General features: G+C 45.2%; 1 protein-coding gene across 1 annotated transcript in view; it reads right to left on the bottom strand.

The window, feature by feature from the left end:
* Positions 1 to 445: 445 nt before the first annotated feature.
* Positions 446 to 15,530, bottom strand: part of PITPNA (phosphatidylinositol transfer protein alpha) — a 39,200-nt gene continuing 24,115 nt past the window's right edge. Inside the window, exons 10-12 of the mRNA XM_044248182.1 lie at positions 15,005 to 15,127; positions 4,107 to 4,175; positions 446 to 3,078 (exon numbers count right to left, since the gene is read on the bottom strand). Coding sequence (XP_044104117.1) covers positions 4,131 to 4,175; positions 15,005 to 15,127 — 168 coding nt within the window. The 3' untranslated portion in view covers positions 446 to 3,078; positions 4,107 to 4,130. The remainder of the gene's footprint in view (positions 3,079 to 4,106; positions 4,176 to 15,004; positions 15,128 to 15,530) is intronic.

Below are 15,530 nucleotides of genomic sequence, written 5' to 3'. Positions count from 1 at the left end.
GGCAGTGCGTAGGATTCCTTTGGGGATCTGATGAGAGCCATGACTCTCCCCAGAAAAATGGACACACTTTGACACAAACGAGTTTTTTATGAGGTCCACAGACCTGGGAAGCCAGGTTAAGAACTCCTACTATAAATAAATGTTATGCTTCCTAGGATAGTAAAAAAGAGGGAGATATGAAGAGGAGGGGACATAAAGGTAAAAAGGAAATCCTGCCACTAGAAAATGGCTAAATTACTTTCAGATATGTGATGTCTGTAAAGTGATGTAGGTAAAATGACAAGGACATGTTCTAATTTACAGAAATCGACCTGCAACAAGAATCCGGAGCTATCTTGTACATTTTCCTAGTCCTGGTAACATGGAGGACAACAGCAAGAGTTTGAGGATATCTACATTGTAAAATGGACATAAGGACATCACCAATAAGCTGGACTCCAGAAAGCTCTGTCTAGGATTTTATTAGACTGCTTCCCCCCACCCCAATATACCTGTTTTGGAAGATTGAGACAAAAAGGCACAAACTCACATTAAATAAACAAGGTAATCTAATCAGTTCTACAAAGTGTATTTTGTAAAAGAAGTAGCACTAGGAACCAAACAAAATAAGTCAGGGAGTCCCAGCAGGGACTGTAAGAGAACTTGAGGAGATATACACATGCCCACAATACTGACCCTGTCCCTGACCTCTCTCTGTGAGAAGGCCAGAGTCCAGCACCACCCGCTTGTGGAGGCCCTGCTGCTTTAAACCTGGACTCCGAGCCTGGAGATCTGATGGAAGCAGCTGGTCTGAAGGGGCACGGCACACCCTCAGGTACTACCCCTGAAGCTGAGCCTTTCGTCATAAACCCCTCTGAGTGCTAGTGCTAGTCAGGAGGTGGGTGAGAAAGTAAGGGGGACACTTAAAAGCCAACACTGTTGCCCAGCAGCAACACTATCCGTGGGGATAGAATAGACCAGGGACACCCCTCCTTATATTTCTGTGGGCTAGAGCCCCAGATCCAGCTGACCTCAGGAAATTCTAGCTCAGTTCATGTGGATGCTTTCAAACTGGGGCAACAGGTAGAGATGGGAAGAGCCAGAGAAAAGCAAGATACAGAGCAAGGCCCACCAGAGTTGGAGTAGTGTGGATCTCAGAGGAGAGCTGAGGCAAGGAGACTAACAACTGATGACCCTCAAACCACGGTACTGTCTACTTAGAACATCATGGTTCGTTTCTCCTAGGATAACCCACATCTGGATTTAGCTGATGAATGAAGGGAAAACTTTAAGCGCAAATATCATTATAGCTAATACAGAGCTTATAGGAAAACATTTACATTTTTCTCCAGTAGGAATGCTTCACTTTCCCAAATAGATGCTACCAGCAGTTGGGAATCCTAATAACCAACTCAACTCCCCCAGATCCATTACTACAGACCCCGCAAGGTGAGGAGCCTGAAAGGAAGGTGTAACAGGACATTTCCTGGTCCCAAAGAGGCCTCAATGAAGGTGGGAGATAACCACACTGAGGGGTCTGAGTCTGTCCACTGTTGCCCCAAGAGGGTCACAGGGAAGCAGCCATCAGGATATCACAGGTGCAGTCCTGTGAAACACTCCCTTATTGCACTTAGAAATCAGTAAGGCAAAACAAACTGACAACAACATAAGGTTGAATGATCCCATCCTACTTCTCGCTCCCCCAACACAGATTTGGTCTCTTAATCAGCCACTGCACCCAGACTACCATGGGCTTAGATCACAGCCCACCTGGCCAACATACATCACGAGGCTTGGGAAATGTCGGGTGACACCACAGCTATCTCGGACTCTCCCACTGGGAAGGCATACTTGGATTCCGCCAAGCTGTACACAACCATGGAGCACTTGGCAGCTTCCACCTCCCCTGGAGTCTGGACTTGTTCACCGGCCTCCTTTGGTAGAGTTCTATACTACGATCACTACTTGCTTTTTACGTTTGATTGTCCAGGACAGAACTCAGCATTGGGGCGGGATGAGCTGAGTTCCTGATCCCCAAATTCCTTTCCAGTAACTGGAGACAAGAGGGAACATGTTCTGCTGGGGAAAAGCTTTTTGCATGCTCGTTTTGTGCAGCATGAAAAGGTCAGGACCCTTGTGCCCTGACCAGCCTCAGAGGCAGAGGACAGGAATCTAAGAAAGCACAGAGAAAAGAGGATTATTGCTGAGTGGCAGCACCAGCCCAAAAGGGAAGAGGAGCATGGACGTACAGAGCTCCTCAGGGGTGAGGATGGGGGGGCAGGGGACAGACTAATTAGTACATATGGGGCCAAATCAATTCTAAGGGCCACACTGGACAGGTCCCTCCAGGTGGAGAACCGACTCGGGCATGTTGTGGGCGCTGCAAGGTTCAGACAGAGTGAGCGACAGGAGGGCCAAGAAGCCGCAGGTGTCTCTAAGACTAGTGACCAGAGATGCAATTCTGGGGTCGGGGTTATCTGTATTTGTTACGTTTTTAAAACAGAGACTGGCTGGGCCCTGGGTACTTCCCTGGTGCCTACAGCACATTAACAATGGGTTACTGAGAGCAGAGATCAGAGTTATGAAGCCACACTGCTGTTCTGTGGAACTGGAGGGAAAAAAACTGTATTTCTAACTCATCTCTCCCCAGGTGAGCACTCACAATTGCCAAGATCTGCCCAGGAAGCAAAACACCTCAGTTTATCCCAAGATTGGAAACAAACGAACTTAAATCATTTAAATCACCACATCACAAAAGGCAGCTATTTTGAAAGACTAAAAATGTCACTTGGAAATTAAGGGCGGGGGGGGCAGGGAACACACAGAAGTGGGTTGAGAACAAAATGGCTGGACAGGGAGGAGCTGTAAATTCAGCAACCTACACGCCATGTATCTCAGAGGAGCAGGCTCCCGCACACATGGGCTTCATAATACCAGACGGTCTATTTGTTCACAATATTAAAGGGCATCTAGAATTAGCTACAGTAAGGGATCGTAAGTTGCCTGAAGAATGGGCACAGAAAGGCTGCGTCCGAAGATGGCCTGTCCCTCGGGAGGGTGGAGCTGCTGGGCCTTCCTGTTGACCACTGTCTTGCAAAACTAGAAGAGAAATACAATTGTTAACGAAGCAACAGAGGAAAACAGAAATACACTGTAAATCATGGATGGCGGAATTTCAAAAGGAGCAAAGATGCCAGTTGGGGGGTCCAAGCAGCTGGCCTGGCAACGATCCACTTAGTCCCACTGTTTTATCTGCCAGAAGTTCTCCAGCACGATGGGCAGGGAGAGGGAGCCAAGGTTCGCATTACTGCTGGTGAGCCCCTAGGCCTCCTCAGCTTCTCAGCCTTAGAGGACAACCAGATTTTACTTGATAAAATACCTTTCTCTCAGAGACCAATGGGAAGCAGGGCCAGGTTTTTAATTTCATGATCAAGCCCACTGAGAGCTGCTGGAACATCAACACATCTGGAGGTGTGCAGAGTACTGGGAGCTAAGAGAAGGATGGGGCTTGAGAAAGAGGGGCAGTGTGAAACAGGGACATCTCACCCTGCTCCTAGAACTCTCCAAGCATCTGAAAGAGGCTGCCTCTGATGAGAACAGCTACTGAGTATGCGATCAGAGGCTTTAAAGAGGAAGGAAATGAAGTACCAGACAAACGATGAGCCCCAGGAAAAGCTGTCTGGCCAGCAGATTTTCCAAGGGCGGGGCAGGGAAGGCCGGCAGTGGGGAGCCAGGAACGGCTCTGACATAGGGGTACCAGGGACACCCTGCATGCTGGCTTCAACTTGAAATGGCTCTTGCTATGAGAGGGAGAGGAATTAGCTGCAGATAAGCTTTGTTCTGTGTCTACCGCCCCAACCCAGCCCCACTTCTCACTACCAGGTGGGTTCATGTGTCTGTGTGGGCAGTTCGTTGTAAGATCACATGTCCCTGAAAGGGTCTAATAGCTACAACATCTGTCAATGGAAGGCTGAGAGCTGTTGAGCATGGCAGTCTTCATTATTAATGGAGGACAGGACGAGGAATGAACAAGTCTCCTGACTCCTTAGTGAGCTGCTGAGGAGGCCCTGAGGACCCAAACTGACTTTCCTGTGGATGAGATGCAAAGGGAGAAATTCAGTACATACAGTGCAGAAGGGGGAGGGGTGCCTTTAGTCATCCGCGGTCATTCCTTTCACTGGGTCCTTTTGTCTCATCTGGAACAGAAAAAAAAAAAAAAAACAACAACAACAGGAAAAACTGAAGGCTCTTGCAGCTGATGGAACTCCAATACAAATATGTTCTGCCTTCTCTTTAGTCCTGCCAATGAAGAGGGTGGAGCATTTTTTTGTGCACAAAGCAGATCAGCAGAGTAGAATTCTGCATACCTACGGCTGAAGCCACACCATTTATAGCTCCATGTCACTGGTCCCATCATCCATGATTCCTGTTCCTCTCCCTGCATCCTAGTGCTGGAACTCTTTTTTTGTAAGATTTTATTTATTTATTTGACAGACAGAGATCACAGGTAGGCAGAGAGGCAAGCAGAGAGAGGAAGGGAAACAGGTTCCCTGCTGAGCAGAGATCCCGATGCGGGATTCGATCCCAGGACGCTGGGATCATGACCTGAGCTGAAGTCAGAGGCTTAACCCACTGAGCCATCCAGGCGCCCCTAGTGCTGGAACTCTTAAGCTCCTCTCTTTCTTCATTCATTCATTCAACAGTATCTATGAAGCAACTCTTTTGTGCTAGGAACTACACAAAACTGCCCCAGGCCTAAAGATTTGGCAGGGAAACAAAACAGACCAAGTCTCTCCTCCCAGTGCTTACATTCTGAGGCAAAGTAGGGGAGAATGAACAAACTAATATATGTTGGGGCGGGGGGAGCTGCTGGGATGGAGAAGGCCTATAGGGAAATGGGCTGTGGAAGGCCTCTCTGGTAAGTGACATTGAGTAGAGACCTGGAGTAAGTGAGGGGGAAAATCCTGTGTCCACTTAGGGGAAAGTCCTATGGCTCCTTGGAGGACATGTTGGGGGAGTGGTCCAGGCAGAAGGAACAGCCCAGAAGTGGACACAGCTTCTCCTGGGGACAATGTGGAGGTGATCTCTCTCAAATCCTTTCCAAATTGAAAGTTCCATTCTATTTGCAGAATGCCTATAGCACATGCATATTTTAACTTCCCATTAGATATTTCTTCACTGTCCTTGAGTTTTCTGCTCGACTTTCATTCTTTCTTCGTTCAACAAATTTTGAGCACCTCAGAGAATGACTTCTGGAATCAAACTCCCTGGATTGTATTCTGCGCCATGACCTACTGTGTGACCTGGAGCGAGTGACTTCACTGCACTCTAAGACTCAGTCTCTCTAATAATAAAATAGAGATGATAAAAGCACCCACATCAGGTGGTTGTTAAGAATTAAATGAAGATATTCTTGGAGAATACCTAGCAGGGGTATGCACTCGGGCCACGTTAGCCATGTTATTTCTGCAAGGATGCTGCAGTAAAGCAAATGTGCATCCACATGCTCTGAAGAATTTGGACTTCTACACTACCTTCCCCCTCAGAGGTCTGTTTTATTCGCTAGAACTTTAATACGGCTGCATTTTGGAGAGACTCTGTCTCAGAAGCAGTAGTTCTCCACTAGGACATGTTTTCCAAATACTCTTCCCACCACATTTCAGACTCCTGTTCATTGTTCACACTCCCTGCTTCTATTATCATCTGTGAGTCCATGGGCATTTGATCCCAGGACCTGGGATCATGACCTGAGCCAAAGGCAGAGGCTTTAACCCATTGAGCCACCCAGACGTCCCTGTGCTGTACTTTTCATCCCATGACTCACTCATTTTATAACTGGAAGTCTGTACATTGTAATCCCCTTCACCTAGTTTCCCCCCTCCCCTCTGGAAGCCACCAGTTTCTTCTTCGTATTTATGAGTCTTCTGTTTCTTGTTTGTTCATTTGCTTTGTTTTTTAGATTCCACATCTAAGTGATATTATATGGTATTTGTCTTTTTCTGTCTGACTCTTTCACTTAATGTCATACTCTTTAGTATGACATTATCTATACTGTCACAATGCAAGATTTCATTCCTTTTTTAGGGCTGATATTCCATCCATTCTATTTATAAACACCTCCCCCACATCTTCTTTATCCATTCATCTATCCATGCACACTTAGATTATTTTCATAACTCAGGTCAAAATAATTTAAAAAAAAAAAACACAAAAATAGGGACGCCTGGGTGGCTCAGTTGGTTGGACGACTGCCTTTGGCTCAGGGCATGATCCCGGAGTCCCGGGATCGAGTCCCGCATCAGGCTCCCAGCTCCATGGGGAGTCTGCTTCGCTCTCTGACCTTCTCCTCGCTCGTGCTCTCTCTCACTGTCTCTCTCTCTCAAATAAATAAATAAAATCTTAAAAAAAAAAAAACGCAAAAATGTGCTCATTAAATGCTTACTAATGACCACAGAAATTTTCAATTTCAGAGAAGCTGAGATTTAATATAGGGGAGCAAAGCTCCTTGGGCCTCAACCAGATCCACGTATACCCTAAGAGTTTACTGCCTTGCTTTAATTTACTAATGCAAAGCCATGTCCGATTTTCCTACTGCTTAAGATGTAACTTCCTATCAGGGAACATGATAGCTTCCCCAACTCTCAGAGACAAGGTCACCTCACAGGGTGCCACTGAAATAAAAACACATTATTTCATTCTTATAATAAAATGCTCTTTCCTGTTTCCTGGGGCCTATAAGACACGGTGAGATTTTATCTGGTGTTTGTTCCTCAGACCAAGCTGTTGCAGGCTATGTATACACATACAGTCAGGGAATATGAAAATAGAAACTCCAATCTTGATTTGCTTGTTTTTAACTGATCTTCTCTAGGGAATAAGGCCAGGGGTTGGAACAAAGGAACTTTTATTCACCTATTTATTTTATTCATTTACAGGGACTTCATTTTTTATTTTTCTAGATTTTAGGGGAAGATTTTACTTTTTTAAAGGAAATCACTAAAATCAAGTAAATAAATAGAGAGATACATAGATAAATCTCTGTACCCAACATGGAACTCAAACTCAGAACCCCGAGCTCAAAGAGTTGCATGCTCTTCTGAATAAGCCAGTCAGATGCTTCTATTTTTCTACAGCTTTTGAAAATTGTTTTTACTACGAAGTATGAAATACTCCTTTGATTACAAAAAAAACCACAAAAAACAAAAAACAAAAAGGAAAAACCATCCCACAAAAAACTAGTAGAAGTATCAACGTCAATATCCTGGTTGTGATGCCTGTGGTATAGTTTTGCAACATGTTGCGATTGGGAGAAAGAGATCTCTGTGTATTAGTTCTTATAACTGCATATGAATCTTATAATCATTTCAAAATAAAAAGTTTAATAAAAAAAAAAAAACTAGCAAACAACAAAAAAAATCCATTTAAGACACTGAAAAACAACCACAGACCAAGCATTCCTGAAGGAATGCCTCATTCCTTCTGCATGTGAGGCACATGCAGAATTGTTTTTAGAAACTCTTGAGAAAGCCCTTTGGAAAAGAAATTTGGTAATAAATAATAAAAGCCTTAAATTCTCTAATTCCATTTGTAGGATTTATTCTAAGGAATAATCCAGATCTAAACAGTAATCCAAAAAACCGAGTGCACAAAAATTTTCATCATGGCAATTTTTGTAGCAGTGAGAACCTGGAAACAAATGAAAATCCAACAGAGATCAGTCAGAAACATGTATGTGAAGAGACTCTTTTCGTGGGAAACTTTGTATTCGTTATAATGCTTTGTATTTGTTACAATGTTCCCAGAAAAAAAGAGGATACTCATTTGGCCCATGCAATATGAATCATAGCTAAATAAGTGTGTAGAAAGACTTAAAATGTTTTAGAGGCTGTCTTTAAAGATTTTATTTATTTATTTTGAGAGAGAGAGCACACATGCATGCCAGCGAGTGGGGAGGGGGCAGCAGAAGGAAGGAGAGAGAATCTCAAGCAGACTCTGTGTTGAGCGAGGAGCTGGACTCAATCCCATGACCCTCATTCCCATGACCTTGACATCATGACCTGAGCCAAAACCAAGAGTAGATGCTTAACCAACTGAGCCACCCAGGTGCCCCTAGAGGTTGTCTTTATATAGAGTACACGTGATTTCTTTCTGCTTTTCACTATTTCCAAAAAAAAGTTTAATGTGTATGTATTACCTTAATATTGAAAAATGAGACTGTACCTAAAAAGAAAAGACTATTTCCATATTTCAAGATGCTGGCCGGTGTTCCAGGTGGCCTGCTCTGGGGTCAATCATTGTTGGGCAGGTGAGAGAGAATTAAGAAGCCACAGAACAGTAACATCCTCCACATACAGGGATCGTTCAGCCTCAAGACACTGAGCTAGCCCTGCCCTGTGCACATGCTACTGGAATCTCACTCCCCACTCAGCCGAGGCCCAGCACTGAGTGGTTTCTCTCCATCAGCTTCACTCTCCAAGCTTCTATCTACCCTAATCACAAACTGGAAACTCTGGGGGTATAGTGTCCTGCCACGCATTTCACTGCACAGGGACATTTACACAGTCCCTGGGCAACCAGTTCAGAGATTAAGACTTAAAATCTAAAAATGATGGTGATCCATCATCCATGTCAGAAAGCCACAGGGTGGAGCAAGGGATCTCTACATCAAGATGCAGGAGATTAGAAAGGAAAGGCACACTGACACGCAAGTGTGTGGACAGGGAGACTGACTACAAGGAGGCTCCGAGATTCATAAACAGATGTGCTTTGGAGGGACCAGAGGAATCATGGAGCCTACAGGGACTTGGAAGGAAGCCCCACCCGTAAGGCTGGGAAAGAAAATGCTGCAGACTCTTAATCAGGCACTCTAACTGGCACACTGTATCTCTGCCAGCTTTAAGCAAATGTTATAGAGGTCAATCAGGAAACAAGTTTTCTTAAAATTTTTCAAAGTTCTCTTCTCCCAGGTTCATTATCTACAGAATTAGTGGCCAAAGCCCCAGGGGGCACTTGTTCACTGAACAAGAAGGTATCCTCAACTTCTCTGAGCCTCAGTTTCTCTTATCTCTAAAAGGAAAATAATACTTTGGCACAGGCTGACATGATGACTTGATGACATCGTTCATGGAGAATGCTAATCACACACAACAGGCATATAGTAAGACCCCCAATAAAACATTAGCTTCTATTAGTAATAAAAATATTTTTATTACCACCATGTTCAAGAGATAGTGAGTTCCCCAATATAGAAGATGATCAAGTTCAGGCCAGTGGGGAAGCTGCAGAGAGGACTCAAGCACTGGACAGGTAATTGGACTAAGTGACCTTTAAGGTGACTTCTTCCAATTTTGAGATTATGAGTCTCTTAAGAGAGCAAAGGCAAGGGAGAGGGAGAAAAAGAGAGGGAAGAAGGGAGGTAAAGAGGAAAGGAGGGAGATAGACAGATGGACAGACACTGCTCTCCTACAGGCACATGTTTCCTGACATTTTTCTTTTTAGGGCAAAGAACTAATCTCTTCATCCCTTGCTTCTCAAATCCTTGAGTTTCATCCAAGAATGTGACTCCCACAGGGACTAGAGTCACAGTAATGGTGACTGTGGCCTTATAGTGACCTCTCATAATTCACCAAAAAAATCCACCCATCCTAGGCTGCTGAGTATTAATCAAAGAATAAGGGTCATAAATCCTATTGCAAATTTATAGTTAATCATGGCAGATTGTAAACATGCATTTATTGCTATTCCTTCCCCAAGCCCTACTACAATGAGAGTAAACAAAAGATTTAAAACCATGAAGGCAACAAGAACAGCAGATAAGAGATGGCAGCAACATTCTGGAAGAGGAAATATGGATGGATGAATAGCACTAATTCCCAGAGCAGCATGACTAACACCCAAGTGCCCAAGAAGGACAGACTATTTGTGCTGCAGGTTCTCCAAAGGCTCAGGAACTGGAAGCACAAGTACCTTCCAGGGTGGGAGTGCAAGTAGGGCTGAAAACGGGTGACTTATTTCTAAGTGAGGAAAAAAAAAACCAATTTGGCTCTGGTGTGCCCTGGTGTTCCCTCCCTGAATTCTCAGAGGAAACAAAGAACATACAGGGAAGAACATACAGAGAAACCTCGAAAACCAAACACAAAAACTTGCTTTAGAAAAGGAAGATAATGCACAAAGAAAAACAGAAAAAGTACTTAAAAAAAAGAACACATGGGGCACCTGGGTGGCTCAGTGGGTTAAAGCCTCTGCCTTTGACTCAGGTCATGATCTCAGGGTCCTGGGATGGAGACCCACATGGGGCTCTTGGATCAGCAGGGAGCCTGCTTCCCCCTCTTTCTGTCCCTGCCTGCCTCTCTGCCTACTTGTGATCTCTCTCTCTGTCAAATAAATAAATAAAATCTTAAAAAAAAATTGTAAAAAAAAAGAAAGAAAGAAAGAAAGAAAAAGAACACAGCACAAGAAGTGCTTTATAATATTTTAAGTGGTGCCTGAGTGGCTCAGTTGGTTAAAGCATCTGCCTTTGGCTCAGGTCATGATCCTGGGGTCCCTAGATGGAGGCCTAGGTCAGGCTCCACACTTAGCAGGGAGCCTGCTTCTCCCTCTCCCTCTGCCCTTCCCCCCACTCATGGTCTTTCTCTCAAATAAATAAATGAAATCTTTAAAAAAAACACACTCAAAAAACAAAATTATTTTAAAAATATAATGTTTTTAAATTCAACAGGCGAGAAGTTAACATTGGAAAATATCTTCCAGAAAGCAAACAAAAAGGGAGAGAAAAATGTAAGAAAATTAGGTCAATTCATGAGGTCTGACTTCTAACTTTTTTCTTTTTTTTTTTTTTAAGATCTTTATTTATTTATTTGACAGACAGAGATCACAAGTAGGCAGAGAGGCAGGCAGAGAGAGAGATTGGAGGAAGCAAGCTCCCTGCTGAGCAGAGAGCCCAATGCGAGGCTCGATCCCAGGACCCTGGGATCATGACCTGAGCCGAAGGCAGAGGCTTTAACCCACCGAGCCACCCAGGCGCCCCATGACTTCTAACTTGTAATAAAAATTCCAGGAAGAAAACAGAGGGGAGAAAACTGTGATACAAAGAGAGAGAAATTACAATATAAAAACATCTAGAACTGAGGAGAGACCTTGGAGCACCTGGGTTGTTCGGTCAGTTGAGTGGCTGGCTCTGGATTTGGCTCAGGTCATGATCTCAGGGATTCTGAATTAGGCTCTGTGCTCAATGCACACAGTCTGCTTGTCCCTCCCTCTCTGTTCCTCCCCTCCACGCTCACGTATGCACTCTCTCTTTCATAAATAAAATCTTAAAAAAAAAAAACAAACCCAAAAACTGAGGGGGAGGAAAATCAATAAGGATGGACTGACATCATCCAAATTATTACGCAGTGTGCATCACATACCAATCAGACCAGACCAACCCTGTAAGGACTCAAAAACAAAACTTAATGACAGAGATACATAAAACTAAGCTAGCAAAAGGGAGGGAAGCAATTACTAACTTCTTATCTTACTTTTTTCAGGTTTTTATTTTAATTCCAGTTAACATACATTGTAATATTAGTTTCAGGCTAATTTCTTAAAAACAAAAAAACAAGAGTTTTCCAAGAAAGGAACAAATATCAGGAGCAGACTAAAGTGCTCAGTTGGGGAGAAGAATGACAAAGTTGTCACAATATAAACCCTGAATAATGAATTCACTCCAAATTGTGACACTAGAGGAAGGAAAAGAGGGTGTGAATGGTGGGTGGGGTATAGGAATTAAATCTTCCATAGGAAAAGTCAACCACTAATATCTAAAGTTGAGAAATGAAGAATTAAGCGCCTAAGTATATTCTTTGGAAATACATGTGTAATTAACAAGAGAAACAACCAAAAGAACAGCAAGGGCTTGCTTCTTGAGCAGGGGTGGGTGGGGGCAGCAGCAGGATTTGAGGTGCAGGGCAGAGGAGGACAGCTTCTCCCTTCTAAACCTGGAATACTGTCTGAGTTTGAAAATCATGAAAACACTTCTGGAGGTGATGTTTTTGTTTATGGCAATGGTTGTCGTAGTGGTTTCCCAGGTGTATACTTATCTGAAACTCATCAAGATAGATAGATTAAATATGTGCACAGAGCGTCTGGGTGGTTCCATCAGTTAAGCATTCAACTCTTGGTTTCGGCTCAGATCATGATCTCAGAGTAGTTAGATCCAACCCTGCATTGGGTTCCTCACTGAGCATGAGCCTGCTTAAGATCCTTCCTCTCCGGCTCCTGCCTACTCCCTGAACTGCTCATGCAAATACTCTCTCTTAAATAAGTGTAACTGGGGCACCTGGGTGGCTCAGTGGGTTAAGCCTCTGCCTTCGGCTCGGGTCATGATCCCAGGGTCCTGGGATCAAGCCCCGCATCGGGCTCTCTGCTCAGTGGGGAGCCTGCTTCCCTTCCTCTCTCTCTGCCTGCCTCTCTGCCTACTTGTGATCTCTGTCTGTCAAATAAATAAATAAAATCTTTAAAATAAATAAGTGTAACTTTTTTTTTTTTAAAAGATTTTATTTACTTATGAGAGCAAGAGAGAGCACGAGCAGGGTGGAGGAGGGGGTGGCGAAGGCAGAGGGGAAGCCAACTGAACTCCCCTCAGAGCTCCATCTCCCAAGAGAGAGATCATGACCTGAGCTGAAACCAAGAGTCGGACGCTTAACTGACTGAGACACCCAGGCACCCCTGTGCGGCTTTCTGTATATCGGTCATATCCCAATAAAGTGGGATTTTTTAAAAATTAAGAAATGAAACTAAAAATAAAGCTGATAAGAATATTTTTAGAAGGAAGGGGGGGAAAAAGAGCAAAAAAAAACACCAAGTCTGAGGGGCGCCTGGGTGGCTCAGTGGGTTAAGCCTCTGCCTTCAGCTCAGGTCATGATCCCAGGGTTCTGGGATCGAGCCCCGCATCAGGCTCTGTGCTTGGTGGGAAGCCTGCTCTCCCCACCCCCAAGCCTACCTCTCTGCCTACTTGTGATCTCTGTCAAATAAATTTAAAAAATCTTAAAAAAAAAAAAAAAAAAAACAAGTCTGAGGTATGTTAGCACACAAAGGTCCAGTACAGTTGCTAATGGGGTCAAAAGATGTCCCCCAGTGACACAGACTTGGTTTTGCTCTCTTCCACTGCAAACTATTTAAAATTCCAATTCTAGGGGCGCCGGGGTGGCTCCATAGGTTAAGTGTCTGCCTTCGGCTCGGATCATGATCCCAGAGTTCTGGGATCAGGTCCTGTATTGGGCTCCTTGCTCAGCAGGGAGTCTGCTTCTCCCTCTGCCCCCTCCCCAGTTTTTGCTCTCTTTCTCAAAATAATAAAATCTTTAAATAAATAAAATAAAATAAATTAAAATAAAATTCCAATTCTAAAATGGGTTTCCTGCATTCGCAGTTATCCTGGAGGATAGTGGTCTTCTAGGTTTTTTGCACAATTCTCCACAGAATGGAGGAACACACAGAGGGAAGGGAGGAACACACAAAAAGACTTCCCTAATAGTGAGGGCTTTCAAACTTTGGATCTGAGGGAGGCAGATCCAGTAGCTCCTCTGGAGAATTCTTCCAGCTCCAGGAATTCAAATTCTACCCAAAGAGTGAAAGGATATCCGTAAATGCTTCCCCAAACCCCTGCATACTTTCGGCTGGCCTTTGTCAGGTGTGGGTGCCTAAGGCTCCAGGCTAAACCCCAAAGTCTCCACACAGCTCTGTTTGGTAACTTTTTTCCTTTTTTTGGGCAGGACTCAGGTAACCAAAAGCACTCAGGCCTCTTTTACATAGCCAGACTCCTCAGCATCCTGGATATTAACACCTACCACTTCCTGAAGATCCTTAGCTGAAGAATCAGGACTCGTGTTCAAAATCCTGCCACTTCCCTGCCAAATGTAGCTGGATGAATAACCAGAACATCTGCCTTCAACAGGAGCTAAGAAAGGAAGAACTGCTGGGCCAAGTCTGCACCCAAGTCCAGCCCCATGAAATGGGGGCGCCCCGGGCAGTCAGGCCTGGGTCTTGTCCAAGGCAATGCTGGGGAGCTGGGCAAGGCTGGGCACAGCGATGCCTGCTGACCTCTGGCTACAGGCCAACCCACCCAGGGCAAGAAGGGAGAAATGGATGGCAATTATGAAACAGAGCTTCCTGCCTTATTTTTAGCCCCGAGAGAGCAGGAGGGCCCCAGATGGCATTTAAGGGAGGAAGAAAAGCCAAGTGATTGAGAGCTATGGCTCTTACCCTGACTGTGTCACCTGCAGGCTGTATGACCTTGGGCACGGAGCTGGACTCTCAGAGCCTCTAACTACCTCATCGGAGGAAGGCAAGAACAGTGGTGTCTCCTCATAGGTATGGCGAGGATCATAGGAGATGGTGTGGGTAAAAGCCCTAGAATGGTGCCCTCACACACAGGAAGGACATGAACCTTCCTTACTGACGATCTCAGAGTGAGCCTCGCAGAGAAGCATCCCCAAATGAGGCAGGAGCATTAGGCCTTCAGCTCCCATGGAGCAGACAGCCCTCCTCCTTGGCTCCATGCCAAGCCCTCCCTTCCCCCCCCACCACAAAGAGCCAAGGGTCCAAATTCTAAAAAGAGCTCAAAACAACCTTACAGAGTAGTTATTTGTGGCTGAGCTGTTGCTGTCCTCCGTGGGGGGCATGGATGGTCCTCACGCCTCGGGCCAGCCTGCCTCCTCCCACAGTCACCTCCAATACTGCAGCCCAGCGGGACTTCCCCAACCCCCCAGTTCTGAAGAACCACTGCAGAGTTACTCACTTGGCATGCGGCACACACTGCCGTATTTGTCTCTCTCGATATGCCAAGACCTCGGCTAGATTGCCAGTTCAAGAGCACTAGCTGTTCTCGTCCTCGCGGTTCTCAACTACCTGGCACCAGACCTTACTCCTGCGGACATGAATATGTTCCTCGAGCCACAGGCGGTGCCCTCAGGAACAGCCCCACGGAGCAGTCTCCTTCATGGATTTACAGAGCCGGGAACCCAGTCTCCTCCAGGAGCCCACTTACCTCATCTAGCTGTCTCTTTGTCTCTTCTTCCATCCTTCGGATGTCGTCCATAGTCAGGTCAACCCACTTATCCAGCCAACAGAACAGCTGCCTGTGGAAGTTTGTAAACAGACGCCTTTCTTGCTACAAAAAGGAGGGGGCCTAGTTAGAACTCAGAAGGTAGAGGCCACTGCTGCAGCTCCCCTCCCACGATCTCCGTGTTACTAAGCCCACTTTCTTGAAGAGGTCAGGAGAAGAGGTGCCTGGTTGGCTTACACAAATGAGCCCACAGGTCCCAAAGGTCAGTGACTTTTGTCCTCATGTGACAACAGGTATTGCTTCAAGGAGGAGGAAGCCCCCTGGAGATACAGGTACCTACCTCAGAGCTAGGCCCTGTGCCCAAAATGCTACCAAGATAGGCAGCCTACAAGCTCATGGGTCAGCCAAGGCCCAGAAACAACTGTGCCAACGGTCCCTCTTGTCTCTAGAGCCCAAGGCCAGGTTAAAACTGGCCAGCAGCTATGAAAGGGGTTGAGAAAAAGCTATA

This window comes from Neovison vison, chromosome 5, assembly GCF_020171115.1.
Source record: "Neovison vison isolate M4711 chromosome 5, ASM_NN_V1, whole genome shotgun sequence".
NCBI lineage: Eukaryota > Metazoa > Chordata > Mammalia > Carnivora > Mustelidae > Neogale > Neogale vison.
The sequence above is the reverse complement of the archived record's forward strand: the minus strand, read 5'-3'. Positions and strand labels throughout refer to the sequence as shown.